This window comes from Bidens hawaiensis, unplaced genomic scaffold (assembly GCF_021521415.1).
Source record: "Bidens hawaiensis isolate Kalapana, Puna unplaced genomic scaffold, B.hawaiensis_p1.1 tig00039051_1, whole genome shotgun sequence".
NCBI lineage: Eukaryota > Viridiplantae > Streptophyta > Magnoliopsida > Asterales > Asteraceae > Bidens > Bidens hawaiensis.
In genome coordinates this window covers 80,536-102,949 of record NW_027505589.1, presented here as the reverse complement: position 1 = coordinate 102,949, position 22,414 = coordinate 80,536, and the positions used below count along the sequence as shown (strand labels likewise).

At 35.5% G+C, this 22,414-nt stretch overlaps 2 protein-coding genes across 2 annotated transcripts; both read left to right on the top strand.

The window, feature by feature from the left end:
- Nucleotides 1-1,061: 1,061 nt before the first annotated feature.
- LOC143614116 (phosphatidylinositol 3-kinase, root isoform-like) lies at nucleotides 1,062-9,323 on the top strand. Its single transcript, XM_077087640.1, has 18 exons — nucleotides 1,062-1,211; nucleotides 1,288-1,390; nucleotides 5,664-5,760; nucleotides 5,835-5,993; nucleotides 6,077-6,283; nucleotides 6,406-6,584; nucleotides 6,667-6,814; nucleotides 6,898-6,993; nucleotides 7,062-7,197; nucleotides 7,289-7,410; nucleotides 7,484-7,678; nucleotides 7,764-7,934; nucleotides 8,005-8,142; nucleotides 8,223-8,377; nucleotides 8,446-8,589; nucleotides 8,707-8,854; nucleotides 8,973-9,127; nucleotides 9,217-9,323. Exons 1-17 carry the CDS (start codon nucleotides 1,088-1,090, stop codon nucleotides 9,108-9,110), a joined length of 2,460 nt encoding a protein of 819 aa, XP_076943755.1. The 5' UTR covers nucleotides 1,062-1,087; the 3' UTR covers nucleotides 9,111-9,127; nucleotides 9,217-9,323.
- Nucleotides 9,324-11,681: 2,358 nt separating this feature from the next.
- On the top strand, nucleotides 11,682-13,379 carry LOC143614118 (ADP-ribosylation factor 2). The gene is made up of 6 exons (XM_077087642.1): nucleotides 11,682-11,875; nucleotides 12,037-12,107; nucleotides 12,222-12,341; nucleotides 12,714-12,832; nucleotides 12,959-13,040; nucleotides 13,151-13,379. The coding sequence occupies exons 1-6, from the start codon at nucleotides 11,728-11,730 to the stop codon at nucleotides 13,154-13,156; spliced, it is 546 nt and encodes a 181-aa protein (XP_076943757.1). The 5' UTR covers nucleotides 11,682-11,727; the 3' UTR covers nucleotides 13,157-13,379.
- The last annotated feature ends 9,035 nt before the right edge of the window (nucleotides 13,380-22,414 follow it).

Here is a 22,414-nt window from a genome sequence, read left to right as displayed (position 1 = left end):
GTATACAAGACAAATAGGAATCGGCCATGTGTACAACTTACCGTCGAGCTGATGGAGAAGCAAGCAAAAGGTGCGAAATCGCCAAAAAAAGGGTTTTGATGTCCCCGTCGGATCTAGTCTTCTGACAACGATGTCACCGTCGAGCCGACGATATCTCCTTATTATTTCATCCGACGACATTCAACTTTTTTAGGCCGGTCGGTGGCAGCTCCACTTTGTTGTCCTTGTCCGGCGAGTAAATGGAGAAGAAGAACAGTAATCCCTTTTTGGTTTATTAAAAAGCCCAAATAATATTTTATATATTTCTTCCCTCTGAAAACCGTCCTTTGAACCGGCGAGCAAGGCGAAACCCTAGCCGCCGCTGTTACTTATGTCACCACCATACTCCGTTCGCTGTCACAGGTCGCCGTTACTGAGGGATTTGTGTAAATGTGGTGAGTAGAATGGAACGATTGGATCTTCGACGTCAGTGAGGGGAAATTTCGGCGGTTGGATTTCCGGTCCAGATCTGGAACCGACAACCACCACCAAGGGTGGTTTTGTTCTGGTTTTAAAGTGAGCACGGTTGAAGGAACGAGGATTTCCGATTTAAACTTTCATGACTAGTTATGCCTTTGCTAGATGTGTTGCCGGAAAGCCAAGGGTCGCCGGAATTCAGTTTAGATGGGCATGTCATCTTCCTCTATTCTTAGATGTATGTATGGAATTACTTTTTGCATTTTAAATATGTATTATTTTTGTGTTGTAGATTGAAAAGACTACATTACCCCTCATTTTAACAGTGTTTTTAACAAAAAGATAACCGAAGGACTCATTTGGGTCAGTTTTGGTACCACAGGGATTCAACCAGTTCAATTTTTTTTTCGGGGACTTAATATGACTTTGATGGTATTTGAAGGCATCTTGTTTTTCTTTAACAGTATCCGAGATTGATTTTAATCTACATACATGATCTCTTTCATCACTTGGATTAGGCAAGCACAATCAAACACCAAATTCATCATCACACCTCACATATTCAATTCAATTCCATTAAACACAAAGCCCCTAATTAATAATTATCTATCTTCCAATTCCATAACCCATAATGACCGGTAACGAGTTCCGATTCTTCTTATCCTGCGACATCAATCTTCCGGTCACTTTCAGAATCGAAAAGCTAGAAGGCCATTTACCTTCCACTAATAATAATAACAATACCTCCACTCCAGGTAAGTATTTTAGTTTCTTTAATGAAACCCTAATTTATGGCATGGTTTAATTGGGTATTTGAATATTATTATGAAGCAGCAGATATAGATCGTGGTGTTGAGGATAAAAAACCTGAGCTCTATGTGGAGTGTGCTTTGTACATTGATGCTGCTCTCTTTGGGCTACCTATGAGAACTAGGTTTTCTCTATTTCTATCTTTTGGTTTCAGTGTTTTTATATGTTTTGCACTTGGTTAACTAGTATTGATGAATTTGTTAACTAATATATTATAGACTGGGAGATTAGCTTTAGTTATAACAAGTTAAATAAATAAAAAAAAAGAATTAAATGCATTAATAAAACTTTACTAAGCTGATAACTCTATTAAAGTTCAGAGGTAGAAACATAAATCGCTTAAAGAAAAAGAATTATTAGAGTTCAGGGTCTTATGATGATTAAATTAAAGTTCAGGGGTAAACTGGTACATTAGTTAAATAATACTAAAAAAAGGGATACAGGTGTAAATCGTTTATACGAAAACAGTTATTAAATATTTGCAGCCATGCGATAACTTTCTTAAAGTTCAGGGGTAGAAACGTGAATTGGTTAAAAAAAGTTCATCTAATAAGGAAACGCCATGTGGGCCTCTCTTGAATTACAACTATTCACGTTTTACATTCTCAAACGTGAATAGTTGTAATTCATGATAGCTTCACGTGGCATGCCCTTAGACCATGTGAAGTGGTGGAGGGGGAAAGCGCCCCCTCCTTCTTCTCCATTGGCTTTAAACTTCCTTGGCCCCACCTTCTTCTCCTTCAAGCGTTGTGTACAAAACGCTCACAGACTTTTTAAAGCCAGAACGCCCCAAAACGCCCTGGGGCGGTGTTCCCCGGCGTTTTGGGGAGTTTTCCCACCATCACAACGCGCACTACGTTTGGTCTTAGTAGTCCAACTTTATTAATGAATTTACGTTTTTACCCCTGAACTTTATGAGAGCTGTCACACGTACTTTAATAATTCTTTTTCTTTAAACAGTTTACACTTCTACCCCTTCTTTTTATTTAACCAATTTACGTTTTAACTCCTGAACTTTAATGGAGTTATCATTTTAGTAAAACAAACAACAACAAACGTACCCAGTAAATCCCACAAATAGCAAAAGCTATTGGTAGGGTCTGGGGAGGGTGTGATGTAGGCAGATCTTATCTCTATCCATGAGGATAGAGAGGCTGCTTCCAAAAAGACTGATAAAACCCCTAAACTTAAACAATAAATAAAAGGATAGTTGACCCGATTTGAGATGGGTTAGTCTCCGGTTAGCCGATTCGAGATGGCAATTCTCCAAATACAAGGATAACAAACCCCAATATTTTTTATATATAAAACATGGATATCTTATAAACTACGACAAGAACATATATATAACCCGAATGGTAGTAATAATTGAAGCGGTTACTTAGATCCTTCGGCTTCCTTTAGCTCTTCATCTTCCCTGGACCCTTCAGCTCCCTTGAATTCGAACGGGTTCGTATCAATACTTCCGGCCCGGAAAATCGACTTGCCCTCAAGTCGAAAATTTGATAATAGTTGTGCCAAGCGATCATCCATTCAATTGTAGCCACACACGTTTCATAGACCCGCTTCATAGAATGCGGCATATTAATGTCACTCCCGTTTGGATTTGATAGCCAAGCGATTAGCCATTCAGTTGTAGGTTTCCTGGCGTCCTAGACCCCGCGACTATTTTGAGCTGAATGAAGTTGAAAATCGGTTTCCCAATCTATGATAACCGGTGGGGAGGAACTTATAGATGTTGCTGGGACTCGAACCAATGCGTGTTTCAAGATGGCTACATGAAAAACCTGATGAATAATGGACTGCTCCATTGTAGGCTGACTTGCATCATAGACCCATCCATAAGCTAAAGCGGATTGTGAAGGCCTTGCAATTTTCTTGTCTTTTGCATCTGGACCGCACCTTTTGTTTTCTAACTGATTTGGACCCCATCTAAATGACCGTTTGATGGCATGCTTAATTTCAACCATTTCCTTCTTATCATGTGTGTTCCCTTCAATCACAAGTGGTTCGGTATTTCCTTCCTCTCCCCCTAATTCCAACAGTTCACATGTTAGGAATCGCGCGTCTCTAGAATTAGATTTGCGTGAATGGATTTTGAGAGTGTATATTGTGACGACTGAGGTTTGGCAGGTGAATCAAGTTTATGGGATCTAATTTCCAGAATCTGATCATCACCCTTCTAGTTATCAGAGCCGACCATTTCACCTTTTTTGTCGGCCATTAAACTGTCCTCCGCCACTGTGTTCTTCCGATCCTCATGGTAACTGCCATCACCGATCATCTGAGTCTTGATTGCTGCAATATCATCCTTCAGATTTGCTAGGATGGAGTCTAATCATGATGCAATGGCTGATAATTGGGTAGCGATAGCCGAATTCCTGGTTGTAAGCACCATTCGAATTTCCCGGCAATGGAACCAAATGATAGAACCCCTAAACTTAAACAATAAATAAAAGGATAGTTGACCCGATTCGAGATGGGTTAGTCTCCGGTTAGCCGATTCGAGATGGCAATTCTCCAAATACAAGGATAACAAACCCCAACATTTTTTATAGACAGAATTACAAATTTTGTCCTTTAAAATAAGACGAATTACGGTTCGTGTCCTTTTCTAAGTTTCCTTGCAGGCGGTGTACTTTAAACTTTTTTTTCCTACAAGTTTTGTCCTTTACGCTAACTGGGTCAGTTAAATGCCCTCACGTGAGACGCATGTGAGGGCATTTTTGTCTTTTCGTCTACCCTGCAACTTCTTCTTCCTCCTTTCTTCATATTTTAAAATAAACTCTCTCTCTCTCTCTCTCCAACTCATCTCCATCTTCATCTCCATTCCACCTCCAAACTCTTTCATTCTTCCACCACTCTCCCGGCCACCATCACCACCGCCACCACCTGCAAGGCTGCAACACCCAACATCACCACCGCTTATCCCCACCAACAAGTGTCACCATCTCTGTGACCACCATTAGATCCGACCACCGTTTATCCCGGCCAACCTGCAACCATAAACCCAGATTCCGGTCAAACTCGCCGGAGAAGACACAAACCCAGATCCATCTTCCAGATCCATCTTCACCGCCGCCACCAACCACTCCGGCCACCACCACAGCTCCGCCACCACCGCTCCATCTCCGTCACTGCTTATTCGCCACCACCACAGCTCCGCCACCACCGCTCCAGCTCCGACCATCACCACCGCCACCACCTGATGGTCACCTGAACCATCACCTCCGATTTCCCCAATTTTAAGCAAGCAACAACTGAACCCTAGCGTAACCGGCCGTAACCCACCCAAATCCGTAACCCTAATCGCCGCATCATAACCCCCTCCAGCCACCCACCAGCACGTTGTCTCAGATTGTTTCTGGGTATTCTTCATAACCATCTAAATTATCAAAGCCCTAAGTTAATTTCAAGAATTAGCATATAGGTAGGGGGTATTTGATTTAGTTTTGTTTCTGTTGTTAAGGTTTAGAAATGGGTCAGGGTATGGTGGCCGGAGTGGGTCATGGTATGGTGGTCGGAGTGGTTGTGGTATGGTGATGGTGTGGTGATGGTGGTGGTGTGGTGATGGTGGTGGCGTAGAGAGAGAAAGAAGAGAGAAATGAGGGGAAGGAGTTATAAATTTGCAGGGTAGACGAAAAGACAAAAATGCCCTCACATGCGTCTCACGTGAGGGCATTTAACTGACTTTTTCTAACCCAGTTAGCGTAAAGGACAAAACTTGTAGGAAAAAAAAGTTTAAAGTACACCGCCTGCAAGGAAACTTAGAAAAGGACACGAACCGTAATTCGTCTTATTTTAAAGGACAAAATTTGTAATTCTGTCTTTTTTATATATAAAACATGGATATCTTATAAACTACGACAAGAACATATATATAACCCGAATGGTAGTAATAATTGAAGCGGTTACTTAGACCCTTCGGCTTCCTTTAGCTCTTCATCTTCCCTGGACCCTTCAGCTCCCTTGAATTCGAACGGGTTCGTATCAAAGACCCTCGGCTCCAAAGCATGCAACATATAAACACGCAAGTACCGATAACAAAACTTATGTGATAAAGTGGCACAATCAAATACCAACACATATGAAATCATAGAATCCCAATAGACATACCAACGCAAGAACAAATATAAGCCAAATCTGCCTAAAAAGTAGAAGAGTCTAAGCCCATATGCTAAAACTAAGATACAAAAAAGACCTTCTCTAAAGTCCTTAACCTTAATTCTACGTCTCCATGAACACCTATCATGGACCATGTCCTCAGAGAGGTGTAACTCTAGCAAATCCTGCCTAATCCGCTCCTCCCAAGTCAATTTGGGTCTACCTCTTCTCCTCCTTCCTTCTATCATTTTAGTAAAGTTTATAATAATAAGTTAGTAATAAACTATGTTCAGGCTAGAATCTTCTGGTCCGCCATTTTGCTGGAGTGAACTAATTACATTGAGTACCAAATACCGAGACTTAACCGCCAACACTCAACTTGCAGTGACAGTAAGTTATTATTAATCAAGATTTTTCATTTGGTAAAACCAAGATATTCTGAAATTAGTTGTTGTTTACTGTAGGTTTGGGATGTTTCATGTGGGAAAGATGAAGGTTTAGTTGGTGGGGCCACTATCCATCTTTTTAATGTGAAGAAACAACTCCAAACAGGGAAGCACAAACTTAGGCTTTGGCAAGGGAAAGAAGCGGATGGATCAATTCACTCTACTACTCCTGGAAAGGTTATTTTGTACACACATTATATTTCTAAATCTATAGTATCGAATGTTACTTATTACACGTTATTGAATATTAATGTGTGTAGGTTCCTAAAGAGGAACGCGGGGAATTGGAGCGTTTGGAGAAGCTTGTGAATAAGTATGAACGAGGGCTAATCCAACGAGTTGATTGGTTGGACCGACTCGCTTTTAAAGCTATGGAAAAAATCAAGGATCGTGAAAGCAGTAAAAACGGAAGTCATTTGTATCTGCTTATTGATTTCTGCAGTTTTGAACATCGAGTTGTTCTGCAGGTGCTATATAATTATTGATATTATTATTATTTTTGTTATTATTACTATTTTATTATTATTTTTTAATAATCTGATACACAAATTGGTTGGTTGGTTCTGACTTTTGTGTTTTGATATAATAGGAATCGGGGCCAAATTTATTAATACCGGCTTCTATAACTTCAACTAATGAACTGGTTACTGTGTGGGATCCGGAAGTGGGGAAAATTAACCCTTCCGAGCACAAGCAATTGAAGCTTGCAAGGAGTTTGAATCGTGGTATTATTGATAGAGATCTTAAGCCCAGCTCTACTGAAAGAAAGTAAGTTGTGTACAAAATCTTGTTATTCAGTTTCATAGATGTATGTATAAATAGTTAAATACCTTTGTATATTGGTTATCAGGTCAATACAAAGAATATTAAAGTACCCACCGACACGAACCTTAAGCGGAGATGAAAGACAGTTATTGTGGAAATTTCGGTTCTCGTTAATGTCCGAGAAACGGGCTTTAACGAAGTTTCTGCGTTGTGTTGAGTGGAGTGATGTTCAGGTACAAAAATGATAAAACAACCCCACGCAACACACACACAATAGAGATGTACTGATCTATACATATATCATTATGTATTTCAGGAAGCAAAGCAGGCAATTGAACTGATGGGTAGGTGGGAAATGATTGATGTATGCGATGCATTAGAGCTTTTATATCCTGTTTTTGAGAGTGAAGAGGTATGCTGTTAGTTGTTACAAAGTTCAATTTACACCAGTTGTGATCTAAATTTTACTTATATCAACAGGTTCGTGCACATGCTGTCCGTGTGCTTGAACGAGCTGACGATGAAGAACTTCAATGTTATTTACTTCAGCTGGTTCAAGCTTTGCGGTTTGAGCGCTCTGATAAATCCCGTCTTTCTCAATTTCTCGTGCAACGTTGTAAGCCACCTGTCACATTTATAAATATAAATTTTAACTTAATCTCTTACTTGTTTCTGAAATCTGATATTTTTCTTTTGATTCTTTGCAGCATTATCCAACATCGAGTTTGCTAGCTTCCTTAGATGGTATGTTGCTGTTGAACTTCGTGATCCCGCTTATGCAAAACGTTTCTATTCCACCTATGAAATGCTGGAAGAAAATATGATGAAGGTAAGAAAATATGATTTAAAAAAATCAATATAAAATGAGCAAATTATGATTGTTTTTGCTTTTGACTTCACAGTTGGGAATGGGAGCTGTTGATGGTGGTGATGTTTATAAATTATGGCAGAGTCTGGTCCGCCAGACGGAACTGACAGCTCAGCTTTGTTCTATAATGAGAGATGTGAGAAACGTAAGAGGCGGAACTCAAAAAAAGATTGAAAAGCTTAGACGTCTGCTTTCTGGGCTTCTTAGTGAACTTACTTACTTTGAGGAGGTAATATTATATATTCTAGAAGTTTCTAAACATTTAGCGTATCATGCGTGACACGTGTCACTGAATTCTTGACCTTGTTTTGTAGCCTATACGATCGCCTTTGGCGCCTACGGTTCTTATCACGGGTATTATTCCATCAGATTCATCAATCTTTAAAAGTGCACTGCATCCTTTACGCCTCGCGTTTAGAACATCCGACGGTGGATGTTTAAAGATTATTTTCAAGAAAGGAGATGATCTTCGACAAGATCAGTTGGTATATATTATAAGTTGATCTCTTCTCTTTTCGGTTTTGTGGGCCCAAATATGTATGATCATCTTTGTAGGTTGTCCAAATGGTATCACTTATGGACCGTTTGCTTAAACTGGAAAATCTTGATCTACATTTAACACCATACCGTGTGTTAGCAACCGGACATGATGAGGGCATGATGGAATTCATACCATCCAAGACTTTAGCTCAGGTGTGTATAATTACCATTTTGGTCTTTACCTGTGACAGGTGTTGTAAATTGTAGAGTTATATTAATGTATTTGTGTACAGATTCTTTCAGAGCATAGAAGTATCACAAGCTACTTGCAAAAATTTCATCCTGATGAAGAGGGCCCATTTGGGATTACAGCCATGTGTCTTGAAACGTTCATTAAAAGCTGTGCGGGCTACTCGGTGATCACATACATACTCGGCATTGGAGACAGGTGACTTGCTTGTATATAATTTATTACCTTTGCCACACAGCACTTCTCTTATTATTATATATTTGTAGGCACCTTGACAATCTTCTACTTAGGGACGATGGCCGTCTTTTTCATGTTGATTTTGGTTTTATTTTGGGTCGTGATCCGAAGCCTTTTCCACCACCTATGAAGCTTTGCAAAGAAATGGTGGAGGCTATGGGTGGAGCAGAAAGGTATAATAATAATATTGTAATAATAATAATAATAACAATAATAATAATAATAATAGTAATAATAATGCTCGCATTAAAATGTGAATAACAATTTGCATTTCCACATCACGCATGCAGCCAATATTACACGAGGTTCAAATCCTATTGTTGTGAGGCGTATAACATCCTTCGCAAGTCAAGTAACCTAATATTAAACCTCTTTCATTTGATGGCTGGCGCTAACATTCCAGATATAGCTTCCGATCCTGAAAAAGGCATTTTGAAGGTGTGCTATATATAACTTAAAACATGTTAACAAGTCAAAGCCATTTATTAAATGGGTTGTTTTTACGTTAACCATTTACTAAACTTTATCTTTGTTGAATCTTTGTTGACTTTTGTAGCTTCAAGAGAAGTTTCGGTTGGATTTAGATGATGAAGAGTGTATACACTTCTTCCAGGATCTTATTAACGAGAGCGTGAGCGCTTTGTTCCCGCAGATGGTTGAGACCATTCACCGTTGGGCACAATACTGGAGATGATCATTGATCATATACAGGTTTGATTTATTGTATTGGTTTATCTAACTTTATAATAAAGCTTATTATATTCGTATATTCAGTTGGCTAAATGCCACTTTTTATTCAGGTTGTAAAGGGCTTCTTGAGAGACAAAACACAAACCTGTATAGAGTTTGTAAATAATATTAATATCTATGTATATTATTATTGGTTTAATTAGTTTGTAAAATGTTGACAGGAATTCGTCTTGTGTTTATCTTTCTTCCAAAGTAAACTAGCACATTAAGGAAACGAATATTCTTTATTTTTTTTTTACTTAATTCTAATTCTCGATAAATTCAAATTTGGTGCCTAGAGGTTGTGTTGTGTATGATGAAAGCTGGCCAATAAAAATGAAACAAAGAATTAAGAACCACCAATATTTCTTGTCCTTAAGCTTTTCATTTTCAATATTGATATTAATTGTGTTAGAAAATCAGTGACACAAATTGAAATGGGTAAATCATAAAATTATCAATGTTATCCTATGACATTGTACCAAATTTGTAATTGGAAATAAATAATCCCACTGTTTGTATATTGGCTGATAATAATTTCAACTTTAAAATTCACTACCAGCGGTTTGACCTTTCAACTATTTTGTCTCAATGGACCTCTGTCAAAAAGCATTTAACGTTGTTAAGATTTTTCAAGTTTCAAACTGATGTTTTACGGTTTTTGATTGGAAGAATATATGAGTCGACTGATGTAAAACTTATCTCGAAATGGTGATTCAAATGACTTGATTTTTGTTAATTGGAAATTCAAATACCTAAATCGAAACACTGTTTCGTCTTTTGGATCATCATTTCAAGATAAGTTTTACGTCAGTCGACTCGTATCCTTGTTCTCATCAAAAGCCCTAAAACATCGGTTTGAAACTCGGAAAAAAAACTTAACGACGTAAGTGTTTTTTTTAATGTAGGTCCATTGAGACAAAAATAGTTGAAAGGTTGGACCAGTAATAGTGAATTTTGAAATTAGGTTTATTATCAATCAATATATAAAATGTGGGACTGTTTATTTCGAATTTGCATTTTAAAAATGCAATGATCAAAATAATAACATGTGTATCACCAAAACTGGCAAAACATGGGTGCAAACTCTTAACACCAACCCATCCTCGTCCCTTATTCAAGAGTCATACCGTCTACAAGTGGTCATTGTCTCCTATCTCTAGTTGTTCACTCCCTCCTTTAATTTAAAAGGCATGTTTCGTGCCACAGCACTTTGATTGGCCCACATGACGGGATGTGGTGTAGTCATTTTAAATTATATATATATATATATAAAATTATTTTTTGACTTACTAATTTATGTTTATGATTGTCGATTATTTTAATTATTTTTTAAAAAATCTAACTTATCTTTTTTGGGGCTTGCTAGTTTACGTTTACGATTTAGTGCTGGTACCGTCGCTACCAACCGAATTCGCATCTGTTTACCGCCACAACATGCAAGTTTTATTTTTTTTATTTTAATATATTAATTTGCTGTTTTTGGGCGTTTAAAGAATTTATTAATTTGTTTGCTTCTTTTCTATATCAGTATAAAAATTGTTTGTTTGTTGAGTTTACTTTTTCTTTTTTTTTAATTTTATTATCGTGTATCGTTATGAACCTAACCGACGGGGGTTTTATCAGCTGGTTGAATAATCTAAAAAGAATTAATAAAAGACAGAGAGGAGAGGAGAGGAGAGGAGAGGAGTTGTGAAGATGTTTGATGGTTGGTAGCAATACCCGGGGGGTGGGCTATATAATCTCCACATACTCCCCATCGGTTTTGTCGCCCTCTTTATTCATTCATACCTCATTCTCTCTCTACTTTCTCTTCGATTAGATCCATCGATCCTTCTCGAAGAACCTCTCTCTCTCTCTCTCTCAGGTAAATCAATTCAGATCCAGATCTCTTTTCTCATATCAGATCTCAGCATTTGTAAGTCAGATTCAAGTTTTCTTTCCCATTCCTATTAATTAGGTCATCGCTTCATGGTTTTCATTTGGATCTGTACGATTATTAGCCAAATTCATGATTTAGGTTTATGCATTTCATATTTGTTCTCCGATCTGGATAGCTTCTATACTGATGTTAATTGCCTACCAGATCCATTAATAGTTAGTTTTCTAAAGTGTATGTATCTCTGTTTTATTTTATTTCATTTCATTTTGAAGGTTTCTAGATGGCAGACCTTGTTAGGTTTAAATAATAAAAGTCTCTGTCTAAAATCTAAATCTTCACATTTTATTGAATCATATTTAATTGTTTTTGTGAATTATTTGGTGCATGATGACGTTTGCTTATTAGGTTTGCCTTGTTGAAGCTTTTGATTTGTTATATTTTGATCTGAAGTTCTGAATAATATATCGTATCTCGGCCAGAGGCTTTTCTTTGAAATTAAGTATAATGTTGATCTAGGTGATGCTCATTTAATCTGTATTAGTATATGTGTATAGTTCTAACGCGTGATAACTTTCGTCTGTTGTATTTTAAGATCTGTTTTGGAAATAGATGTACCTTGAATGTTGGTTTCAGTTATCTGTTTTAATCTTGCAGTTCTGATTAAGTGTTGTTCTTTATAGGGATCCTAACCAACAAGAGGATGGGGCTAACTTTCACCAAGCTCTTCAGCCGGCTCTTTGCCAAGAAAGAGATGCGTATATTGATGGTGGGTCTCGATGCGGCTGGTAAGACCACCATTTTGTACAAGCTCAAGCTTGGCGAGATTGTCACCACTATTCCTACCATAGGTAATCATTTCATGTAATGGTCTCTGTTTTTATTTATACCTTTATCGGCTATAAGTTGTTACTTATGTTACTGATATGTAGTTGTTAACTCGCCTACAAGTTATGTTATCACATAAACACAAAGTTAGAACTTTAATAGCTGATGAGGTTATTATTGGCAGGTTTTAATGTGGAGACTGTTGAGTACAAAAACATAAGCTTCACAGTGTGGGATGTTGGGGGTCAAGACAAGGTAGATTGCTTACTTATTTGTGACAAAAACTTAATATTTGTTTGGATGCTTAAGATTTCTTGTGATCATTACTGTTTTAAGTGCACATGTGACAATAATTTATTGTTTATGTAGATTCGTCCATTATGGAGGCACTATTTCCAGAACACCCAAGGTCTTATCTTTGTGGTTGATAGCAATGACAGGGACAGAGTTGTTGAGGCGAGAGATGAATTGCACAGGATGTTGAATGAAGTGAGTTTAAATTTTTTAGAACTTTTTTTTGCCTCTTATGAAGAATTTTACAAAAAAATGTCGCTAGGTTTCTTTTAAACTTTTAAAGTGGGTCTCTCTGTGTGGAATGGTAGGAATTAACATGCCAGTATCTCAATTTCGTATTAAATTTCGGCAATATTAATATTGGTTTCTGAAATGGATCTGGCCCAGATGGTTCTGATCAATGCAAGTGTTGATCTGTTTAAAATGCATCAATCTGTTGGGTCATTTAATGGGTTGGTGGGATTGTAGAGAACAAGATATGCAGAGCCAATTTTTGCATGAATTTTGTACTATTGCTACAATTAGGATGCTGCATGGTTACTAAGGTGCCATATTTTTTGATGACAGGATGAGTTGAGAGATGCAGTTCTCTTGGTGTTTGCTAACAAACAAGATCTTCCAAATGCAATGAACGCTGCCGAAATCACTGATAAGCTTGGCCTCCACTCTCTCCGACAGCGCCACTGGTAATAAACATCAAGAGCTTTTATCCAATCCAATAAGCATTATTATTATTAATATTTTTTATTTTTTTTATTATATTGTTATAATCCAATTGGCTGGTTTACAAACTCCTTTATTCTTTTGCTCAGGTACATCCAGAGCACTTGTGCAACTTCTGGAGAGGGACTTTATGAAGGTTTGGACTGGCTTTCCAACAACATAGCAAACAAGGTAAGTACTACAAGTTTTGACATTATTTATAATTACAAAAGGAACAGAAACGTGTGTGCATATCGGCTAAAATTGTTAGTAAATATGCAATATTTGTTAATTTTTTACAGGCATGAGGTAACGGTGGAGCTTGGCAGTTTGTGGTACTGGTTTTGGAAGTTGTTATTTGAAAGGGTAATTTGCTTTAATATACATTGTTTGTTCGTTTGGATTGAAAGTATGCTTTTGGTAGGTCGGTTTGGTTATTCTTTTAATCTGAAATTGTTATGTTTTGTGGTGGATAGATTTACCATGTAGTTTGTTGGTATGCTATTTTATATGATATGGTAAATTCAGTAACTCTGCTGATGCTTCATGTTATCCAATAGGCGCCGCTGTTTTTCTACGGAAAATTGATTGTGGATTGAACTTGAGTTAGTATGGGATAACAAATTTAATTAATCTGACTTAGTTATTAAATGCAAATTGAAAACTTTGGTGGTCTATAATCAAGAAGGTTTCTAAAGAGCAACCAGAAAAGAAACATAGTTGGGGGGTAGGGATGGTAGAACTTTTGAAGCCTGAAATGTTTTGAGATGCTTATTTAGTTATGAGAGTGAATACTCGAGTATGATATGTGAGGCAGAGAGGCGCACTGGATTGTTTGAAACCAGTCTGATACCTGTTTGTGTTATTAAAACCAAGTGTGTTATATATAAAGGAGAACTTGGAGCTGAGTATGAAGAAATTAATGACACTGCTGGTACTAACATGTATAAGTTCATAATCCTAGTGATTGTGTTCATATTATTCCAAAGTGAACTCAAATCTCATTAAGCATGAGCATGCATACAAATTAGCTGAAGAACGAAAGTATTTCAATAAACAATCAGATGATTAACAAGATGATCTGAATAACTCCAACACTACAATCTACTGGATTGGACAATTCAACACCTTGAATCAAAATCTAGATTACAACAACTGAAGATAATCAATGAATTGAGAGAAAATGTGAAGTGTCAAACTCAAACATTCACACACATTCACTCTTGTACAATCGAGATTCCAGATAACAAATTGGGTTTGCCACGTTCTCACGACCTGTGCGTTCTTCAGAGAGAAAACGGGTTAAAACGAGTTATCTCAGCCCTCGGGAATAGAGGTGTACAAAACCGGTTTTAAACCCAAACCGAACCGGTTTATACACCGAATCGGTTTGGTCAATGGCTTGTCAAAACCGGTTTGACTCAAACCGGTTCGGTTTGGAAGCAAGATAGGGCGGTCTGGTCACGTCGGTTCGGTCCGGTTTATAAACCGGTTTAACTAAAAGCGGTTTGGTAGATCTTAAGGGGAACCGGTCCTGAAACTGGTGGTTTGGGTCGGTTTGGGTGAAACCGATTTTAAACCTAAACCGGTTCGGTTCGGTTTGGACTGGTTTTTTTTAACACCTCTACTCGGGAGTATGGAATCTATGGATAACAGGAGGGCCCAAATGTCTAACTCAGCATCCAAGCTCCGGTCCATTCCATTCAAAGCATTCAGTAAGGTCAAGTCCAGTCCACACACTCAGCAAGCCCAAACCAGAAATCTTAAAAACAAACAATAACTTGTAATCTTGTATTAGTAGATAAATAAGTTAAAATCATAAGTTTAACGCTGAATTGGTAGAGCACCCTGCACCCATACATTTCAACAACGTACAAAAGTTTTTGTTATTACTTACTACTGGTGTTGTATAGGTTATACTAGGCTAGTTGTTTGTTGTTTAGGTTCAATTTGAAAAACGTACTTTAAGTTTTTACAAACTATACATATGAAAATCAATTTAGCCTGGTCTTTCAACTGACTACTTTCAAAGAAACATAAAAAAGTTCTCGCCTAGAGACTTACGCCAAGGAGTAGGATGGGAACGTGCCGATCCCGTGCCTTAACGGAAAGAATTGTTTAAAATTGAACATCGTTAGTCTCGTCACAGTTACAAGAGAGTTCTTATGACCAACTTGGAATGTGATAACCAGTATGTGTAGATGAGAGTAAGAATACTAAAGGAGCAGAGTTAAGGGTGTGATGAATGCTACATAAGTTGTTTAGTTCTATTTATAATGCACAATTGTGCAAGCTCTCATCTCGTAATCGTTTGAATTGTATTGGGAAGGCATGTAGTCGTCTATCTCTGTATGGATCTCCTCGTGTAGGGAGATTGGTCCTTTATGATGTAATGGGCTTGCATGTATTATTAATGTTTTGTTCGTATAGTTAACTTAGTTTGTATGTTCATCACAATTACTTTTATTATTAATCCCAAACCATGAATGTTTAGATGAGTGAAGAAAACAGATAACAAAATTTGATCACTAACACATAGATTTACAAACAACCGAATACATTGTGAACTACAAAACTAGAGAATCATCATAGTGACGACACCCTAAAACAGATGAAAACAAAGATGGGGGCTCCGACAGACAAGGCCAGAGACGAGTCACATTTTGATGATATAGAATGATCTCACTTGAACGTGTGTAATTCTCCCATATATACGAAAGAGACTCAATCACATGCGTTCGAGCCCAGCCGCATACATAAGCCATATTAGCTCCGCGCCTCTGCTTCAAGTCTTTAGCCCATACAAACTAGCCAGCCCAAACCCATCATTCTCAATTTCACATGAAACACAAAACAAGTTAATCATTAGTCTGGACAAAGAAAACCACATGTTTGTTATTTAACTGAAACATACACATAATTTAACAGTCTCGCCGCCTACCTCATCTAGTTTCGATAAGTCTTGTCTTTTGGTCACTCCCTAGGAGCAGCCTATATCATATTGTGGCCTGCTATGACCAATGACTGATCCAGACATGTACCCTTGTTCTCGCTTTCTATTGGTTTATCTTCTTGTGCCTTAAGATTTTACCTTAGATTACATTTTAAGTGTGGGTGTGCGCTTTGTGACTTGGACTTTCCAACCGTGACTGGGACATGGGTCCTTTTACTAGAGTGTTATTGTAGAGTCCCTTACTTGTCATGTTATCATGACCGTGACATGGATCCTTTTTTTAAGATGTTGTCAGACTAGGACACGAGTTCCCTTAACATGGTGTTATGTTTATATGACTTTATGTGGTGTAAACATGGATAATTGAGATCTAACCCCTTCAACATTGTTTATTCATTCAAATATTAATTAAGGATACTTATGTGAGGCATAATTGGGGCACTGAGTTTTCAAGAGTTAACCATCATTTCACTTGGTGGATACGGGAATTCAGCAACGCTTTACGGGAACTATAAATACACATCAAGTTGACCTTTTTCACATGTTTATATCTTTTCTCATTAATGTGAACATGAAACTTGATCAACAAAAAAGTAAACAATAATCATGTTCGTAAATATTTGTATTTAACCTTTAGAGCATTTCTTACACAAATTTTAGGGAAATTTCCAAACATACTCATTTTAGGTGTGAGATTCTATTAATATCCCCATCGTTTGTTAACTTCCAAGAATGACTCGTTCCAATCTCAGCGTGCTGATGAAATTCAGCGTGCTGCACGTGTGGCATCAAATTACACGTGACGATGAATTTTATGCCAAAAAGGATTGTGACGATGAGTTTAAAAGAAAATCATGCGTGACGATGGAATCATGCCCATGATATGTTTTACCGGAAATATGGTCCACAATGGTAACTTCCTTTTTTTTGATTTAGAATATTTTATTAATATAACTAATTTTACTGATTTTGAAAAGATTTTATACCAGCACGTAGATTAAATAAACACGTCTTAACGGTATATTCAAAATTTTGTAAAACTTTGTGTTTTAAAAGTTATCAATGAAAAACTAAATATCAGTAAAATTAGTTATATTAATAAAATATTCTAAATCAAAAATAAACCTTTTGTTTTAAAGTCGTCATGGCGATGAAACTATGGTACAATTTAAGCGGTCATGATGGAGTAGAATGGGTTATTCTTGAAATTAAACAAAAGAGGGGTTAAAAGTGAACTCTTTCTCCAAAGATGAGTTACTTCGAGAATTTTCCTTAAATTTTATATTCTTTAGGAATCTTGATATACATTAGACGTTAATCAAGTTAATTTTTTTAAAATATTTTTAAATCATATGATAACAACTATAAATATTATTAAACCATATAATAACAAACAAAGAAAGTGTCTAAACCTTTGTTTTTAGAGGTGATAATGCACAATTTATGTGCTAACTAAAATTTCTAGAGTGCATAAATTCAATATTAAGATAAGATAGTTTATATTTCAATCTAAATCATGTGTCGTACACCATCCAAATTGTGATAAGATGCCATCTGAAAAAGACAATATTCCAACCCATTTAAACTATTGGAAATGAATACAACAAAACAAAATAAACTTTTTTTTATCGTGTTTAACGTATACGTTTCATACTTGATACGTCTTTGTAGTGGCCTCCACAACTCGGTATACCTTTTGAATGTTCGGTGCAAATGATACAAAAACCGGCACACAAGAAACTGCGTAGAACACAACATTCTACCCTAAACTTATTCGTGAATTCACACTATGACAATAACTACATATTAAAACAAAGTCACAAAGAAAACACAACCCATAAAGTCACAAAAGTATCAAGATGACCTTTTTTAGGGTTATTCTATAACTAAAAACAATATTGTTATGATTTATACAAGGCTGGCCTATAACCTAAAAAACAAGAGCTTTAAATTTACTTATTTAAAAAATATTATCACTTTTATGTACTTACTACCTTTTCTTCTTTTCTTTTAGAAAATGACAACTCACTCACACATTCTCGAACTATACTGTTAAATTACAGTTTTCTTATATTCACGAGGCTTGAAACTATTTAAAAAAACAAAGACTATCAAGCATACCGATACCGCTAAGCCAACGTCTGTTACTAGTTAATTGTTGTAAAAAGGTAAACCATGACAGCAAAATTGAATGCCCGTTTAGATATAGTCATATACACCATCTAGATATACAAGATTACAAGTTGCATAGTCAAAAGAAAAGTCAAATCAAAATCAAGAAATAGCACAAAGTAGATGGCTCCGGAAATTTGACATTGAGGTACCAATAATATTTGAAAAATATACTCATGTTGTATATAAAATTCGAAGTTATCAACTCCTTTAATTATGCAAACTACCAATTGGAAGCATTCCAATTTCCAAATAATGGTTCGAATGGAGATAAAAGATGATGTCTACTTTTTATATGTTACGTGAAATTATATGATTGTTTTATATTGTACACTATCAATACCAGATGTTCAATCAGATATTGTATGCATATAATTAAGATCTTCTTTCATATTCGTTACACTTTATATAACTTGGTTTTGTATTTGTTAGGATTACATTTTCTTTGAATAACAGCCTACAAACACATTTCCGCTACTCCAACGGTTGAACAATAACCTACAAACACATTTACGCTACTCCAACGGTTGAATAATAACCTACACACACATTTACTCTACTCTAACGGGCCTGTAAATAAACCGAATGAACATGAACAATGGCATGTTTATGTTCGCTCATTTAACTTTAAATGAATATAAACACGAACACTTAATCAGACAAATATTTGTGTTCATAGTCGTTCGATTGAAAAATAACCATGTTTGTGGTCATTTATATTTGTTCATTTAAATATAAACCAACACTTCACGAACATAAAAGAACATCCTTGAACACATATAAACAAGCAAAAATGAACATATATGAACAAACATAACTGAACATCGGTGAACACACAAATGAACACAGACAAACAGATACAAAACATTAAGTATATAATTCAACCAAAGTTTCATTAAAGATGAACATAAACGAACATTCAGGAACATAAAATATGAAGGAGTGAAACATGCATTCATGTCCGCTCGCTTAATTAAATGATCACAAACTTCTTGTTCATGTTCGCTCATTTAACGCCGAACGGTTCATAAATAGTTTATTGAACGTTCAGCTTGTTACAGGCAAGACTCATACCCTCAAATTCAGAAGGGGGGTTCCTTGTAACAAACCAAATACCTTTTGGTAATTTGTCTGGTTTACATACGTTTTAATCTTTTATCATGTCCCAGTTGTCTTTCGATTATAATGTCTTCGCTTCGTACAAATCCTAATTCACTTTATACTTATTGAATTTAATGCACATTTAATGCTTAGCATATATGGAAAAGGGAAAAGTTAGGTTGTGCTCAATTTTACACATTCAAATAAACATTTTATGCTAATCTATAAAAGGGGCCCTAGCTAATTTGAGTGGTATTGGATTTAGTTGACTTGTTCTTTTATACCCATTCTCTTTTCCCATCTATGTATTTGATTTATTGCTAACAGAAAGTTTCAACACAATGTTGTCTCCATTCTTTGTATTGCAGCATCAAATTTAATGTAATATATTTCTTTTATACCCAAACAACTTGTCATAGCATAACTTTGTGTTATCAAATGATGCAAATGGCGCACCAAAATTTTAATCAATCAACAAACCTAAATGCATGAGGTAGGTTTCTATTTATTTTTATTTGTTGGTGGATTATATAATTACAAAGAAAATTTATGGAGGTACATGCAAAACAAATTTAAACCATTTAAGTTTTTAATTATTCTATTTCTTACAAACATAAACATATGCGTGATTTATCCACGTTAAAAACTATTAAACTTCATATGTTACATACACATGCGTAGTTTATATACATAATCAACCTAATACTTTTAAATCTTTTTTTGAATTTTAAAAAATGATAATGAGAACCAATGAATATTGCATGCATATAAGTCTTTTATATTTAAACCTTTTTAGATTGAAAATATGAATATTTAATTTTGTTTGGGGACTGGGTATTCTCGAAACTATTCATAATATACGTTGTTATGCATAACTTAAGGATGAGAGAGGTCGTTGTTTACTTGATATGGTAACCAAGTAAGTCAGGGGACAATATCCCCTTAAATCGAGTAGCATGAGTGAGGTTGGGAGCTCGGTCTAGTATTGCATAGTAATGGTCATCAGATCGTTGGGGATGATTTTCTTTATTTTTTTTAAATAAAAAAAGAAACCTTGTAGATATCCAAAATTTCCATAAACTTGAACCACACTCACCTCTACACTTTATTCTTCTCTCTATACTTTCAAATCATTTCAAAAAAAAAAAAAAAAAAATTAATGGATCCAAATGATATTGGGTTGCCATCGAAGGTGAACATTATTTCTACACGTAACTTATTCACAAAATTCCAAACAAAAATTAAGGGAAAGCAAAAGTGTGAAATCATATTATTTGGCACAAACACATCACTATTGTAATTTGTGTGATTTCATTTTAAATAATGTTGAAATAGTCATGGGGAGTTACCTAAAATTATCGGTATTGCTCGATCAAATTAAGTTCAACAATTGATATTAGAGTGGGTGACGTTAATTGAAGACCTAAAGAGAAAATCTATTGTCGAAGGGTGCCCCTTTCCAGTTAAGTCCAACAATCACAACAAATATTCTTATTCTTTCAATTTATTGCTTAGTTGGATAACTAATGTCTTAATAAACGATGCCATGTGAGATCACTGATTTAAGAAATAATGGAACCCAACATTTCAAGATTAAGCCAATGTTTCAACATGACTGAAATATTAGTAGACACGTGAACAAAGTTATTGAAATTTATAGGCTTGCATGCTTTACAAACATATTTGATCGGCATGGGTGATGAGATACTCATGTTTTCAATCAGTGTCAGAAACTGCATTTTCAAGATCAACACGAAAGCTTTTCCATCCATTAAAGCTAACTTGTGCCAAGCTAGTTGTCACATGTAAGGTTTTATCAAGCCTAGAGTTGTAGAAAATAACTACATTGCTGCATATTATCTTATCCACTTTTAGTTACGTGCCTTTTATAATGCCCACAATTTATACATACATTATATTATAAATTAGTATAATTGAAAACTTTGATCCCACAAAGTTTAAGGTTATGACTTTGACTATTTATATAATTAGTTTCAAAAGTTATTTGAGTTGTTGAGTTGGTTTGATGGTTGATGAAGCTTTCTAAGTCTTCTCCTCGTTGTATGCCCAAGTTCAAGTCTCTATTGTGTAGCAACTATTATTTTTAGTTATCCATGTATTGATTGTTGTATTAGGTTTTTTTTAATAATGTTTTATTTGTTTATTTTTTTAAATATGATGAAATTATTTTTTATGATTACTTTTTGTACACGTAATGAACCTAATTGATACCGATGGAATTCGCATTGAGCCGTCGCCGTAACGCACTAACGCCAATGTTTTTGTCTTAATAATGTTAACTTGACGTAACTATTTTTTAGGTTTAGTTCCGAAACTTAACAAACATAGATGATACCGATCAAATATAAAGACTGTGTTTTATCGACCGAATAAACGTTGTTTTCAATATGTAAAATTTTTGTATCATATGTTATATAGATATCATTACTATTCTACGTGTTTACTAATTTGTGTGTTTGCGTTTAATGTATGTTCAAGTACGAACCTAGATGGGACTAACATAATTCGTGTCCATCATCACAACGCGACAGGTTGCTACCTAGTTATTTAATAAAGTTAGTTAATAAGGGCCGTCTCTGAAATAGGTTGGATCTCAATCGTCGCTAAGGGCTCGTGAGGCCCAAAGCTTTAAAGGAATATATATATATATATATATATATATATATATATATATATATATATATATATATATATATATATATATTGTTAGAAAAGCCTTTCAATTCATATAACTTTTCTTTTTCTTGTTTATTGTTTAACCAGATTGGATTTTAATAATCCAAATTAAATGGTATTAGTCAATAACAATCTCAATTGAGTTTATTTCTACCGCTGGTCCAAAATTTAAAAATGTAGGCTCCCAGTGGTCACTCATTAAAATAAAACTTAACGGAGTTAAGTGTTTTTCCGAATTTCAAAATGAATATTTAGGGCTTCTGATCGAAAGGATGATACGAGCCGATTAAGTTAAAACTTAGCTCGAAACAATTTTCCAAACGACTTAATTTTTGTTAATTGAAAGTTTAAACACCCGATTTGAAGTACTAAACAAGTTGTTTGGAGCATCGTTTCGAGCTAAGTATTACATCAATCAACTCATATTCTCCTTCCAACCAAAAACCATAAAAATTCAGTTTGACAGTCAATAAAAACTTAACGCCGTTAAGTTTTTTTAATGGAAGATCACTAAGAGCCATTTTTTAAAAAAATTTGGGATCACCAGCGAGAATAAACTAAGTTTGAATTATTATCGGTTAATAATATTCTGTTGAGATTATTAAAATCTAATTTGCCTTTTATTTATACTCGTCTAGGACAT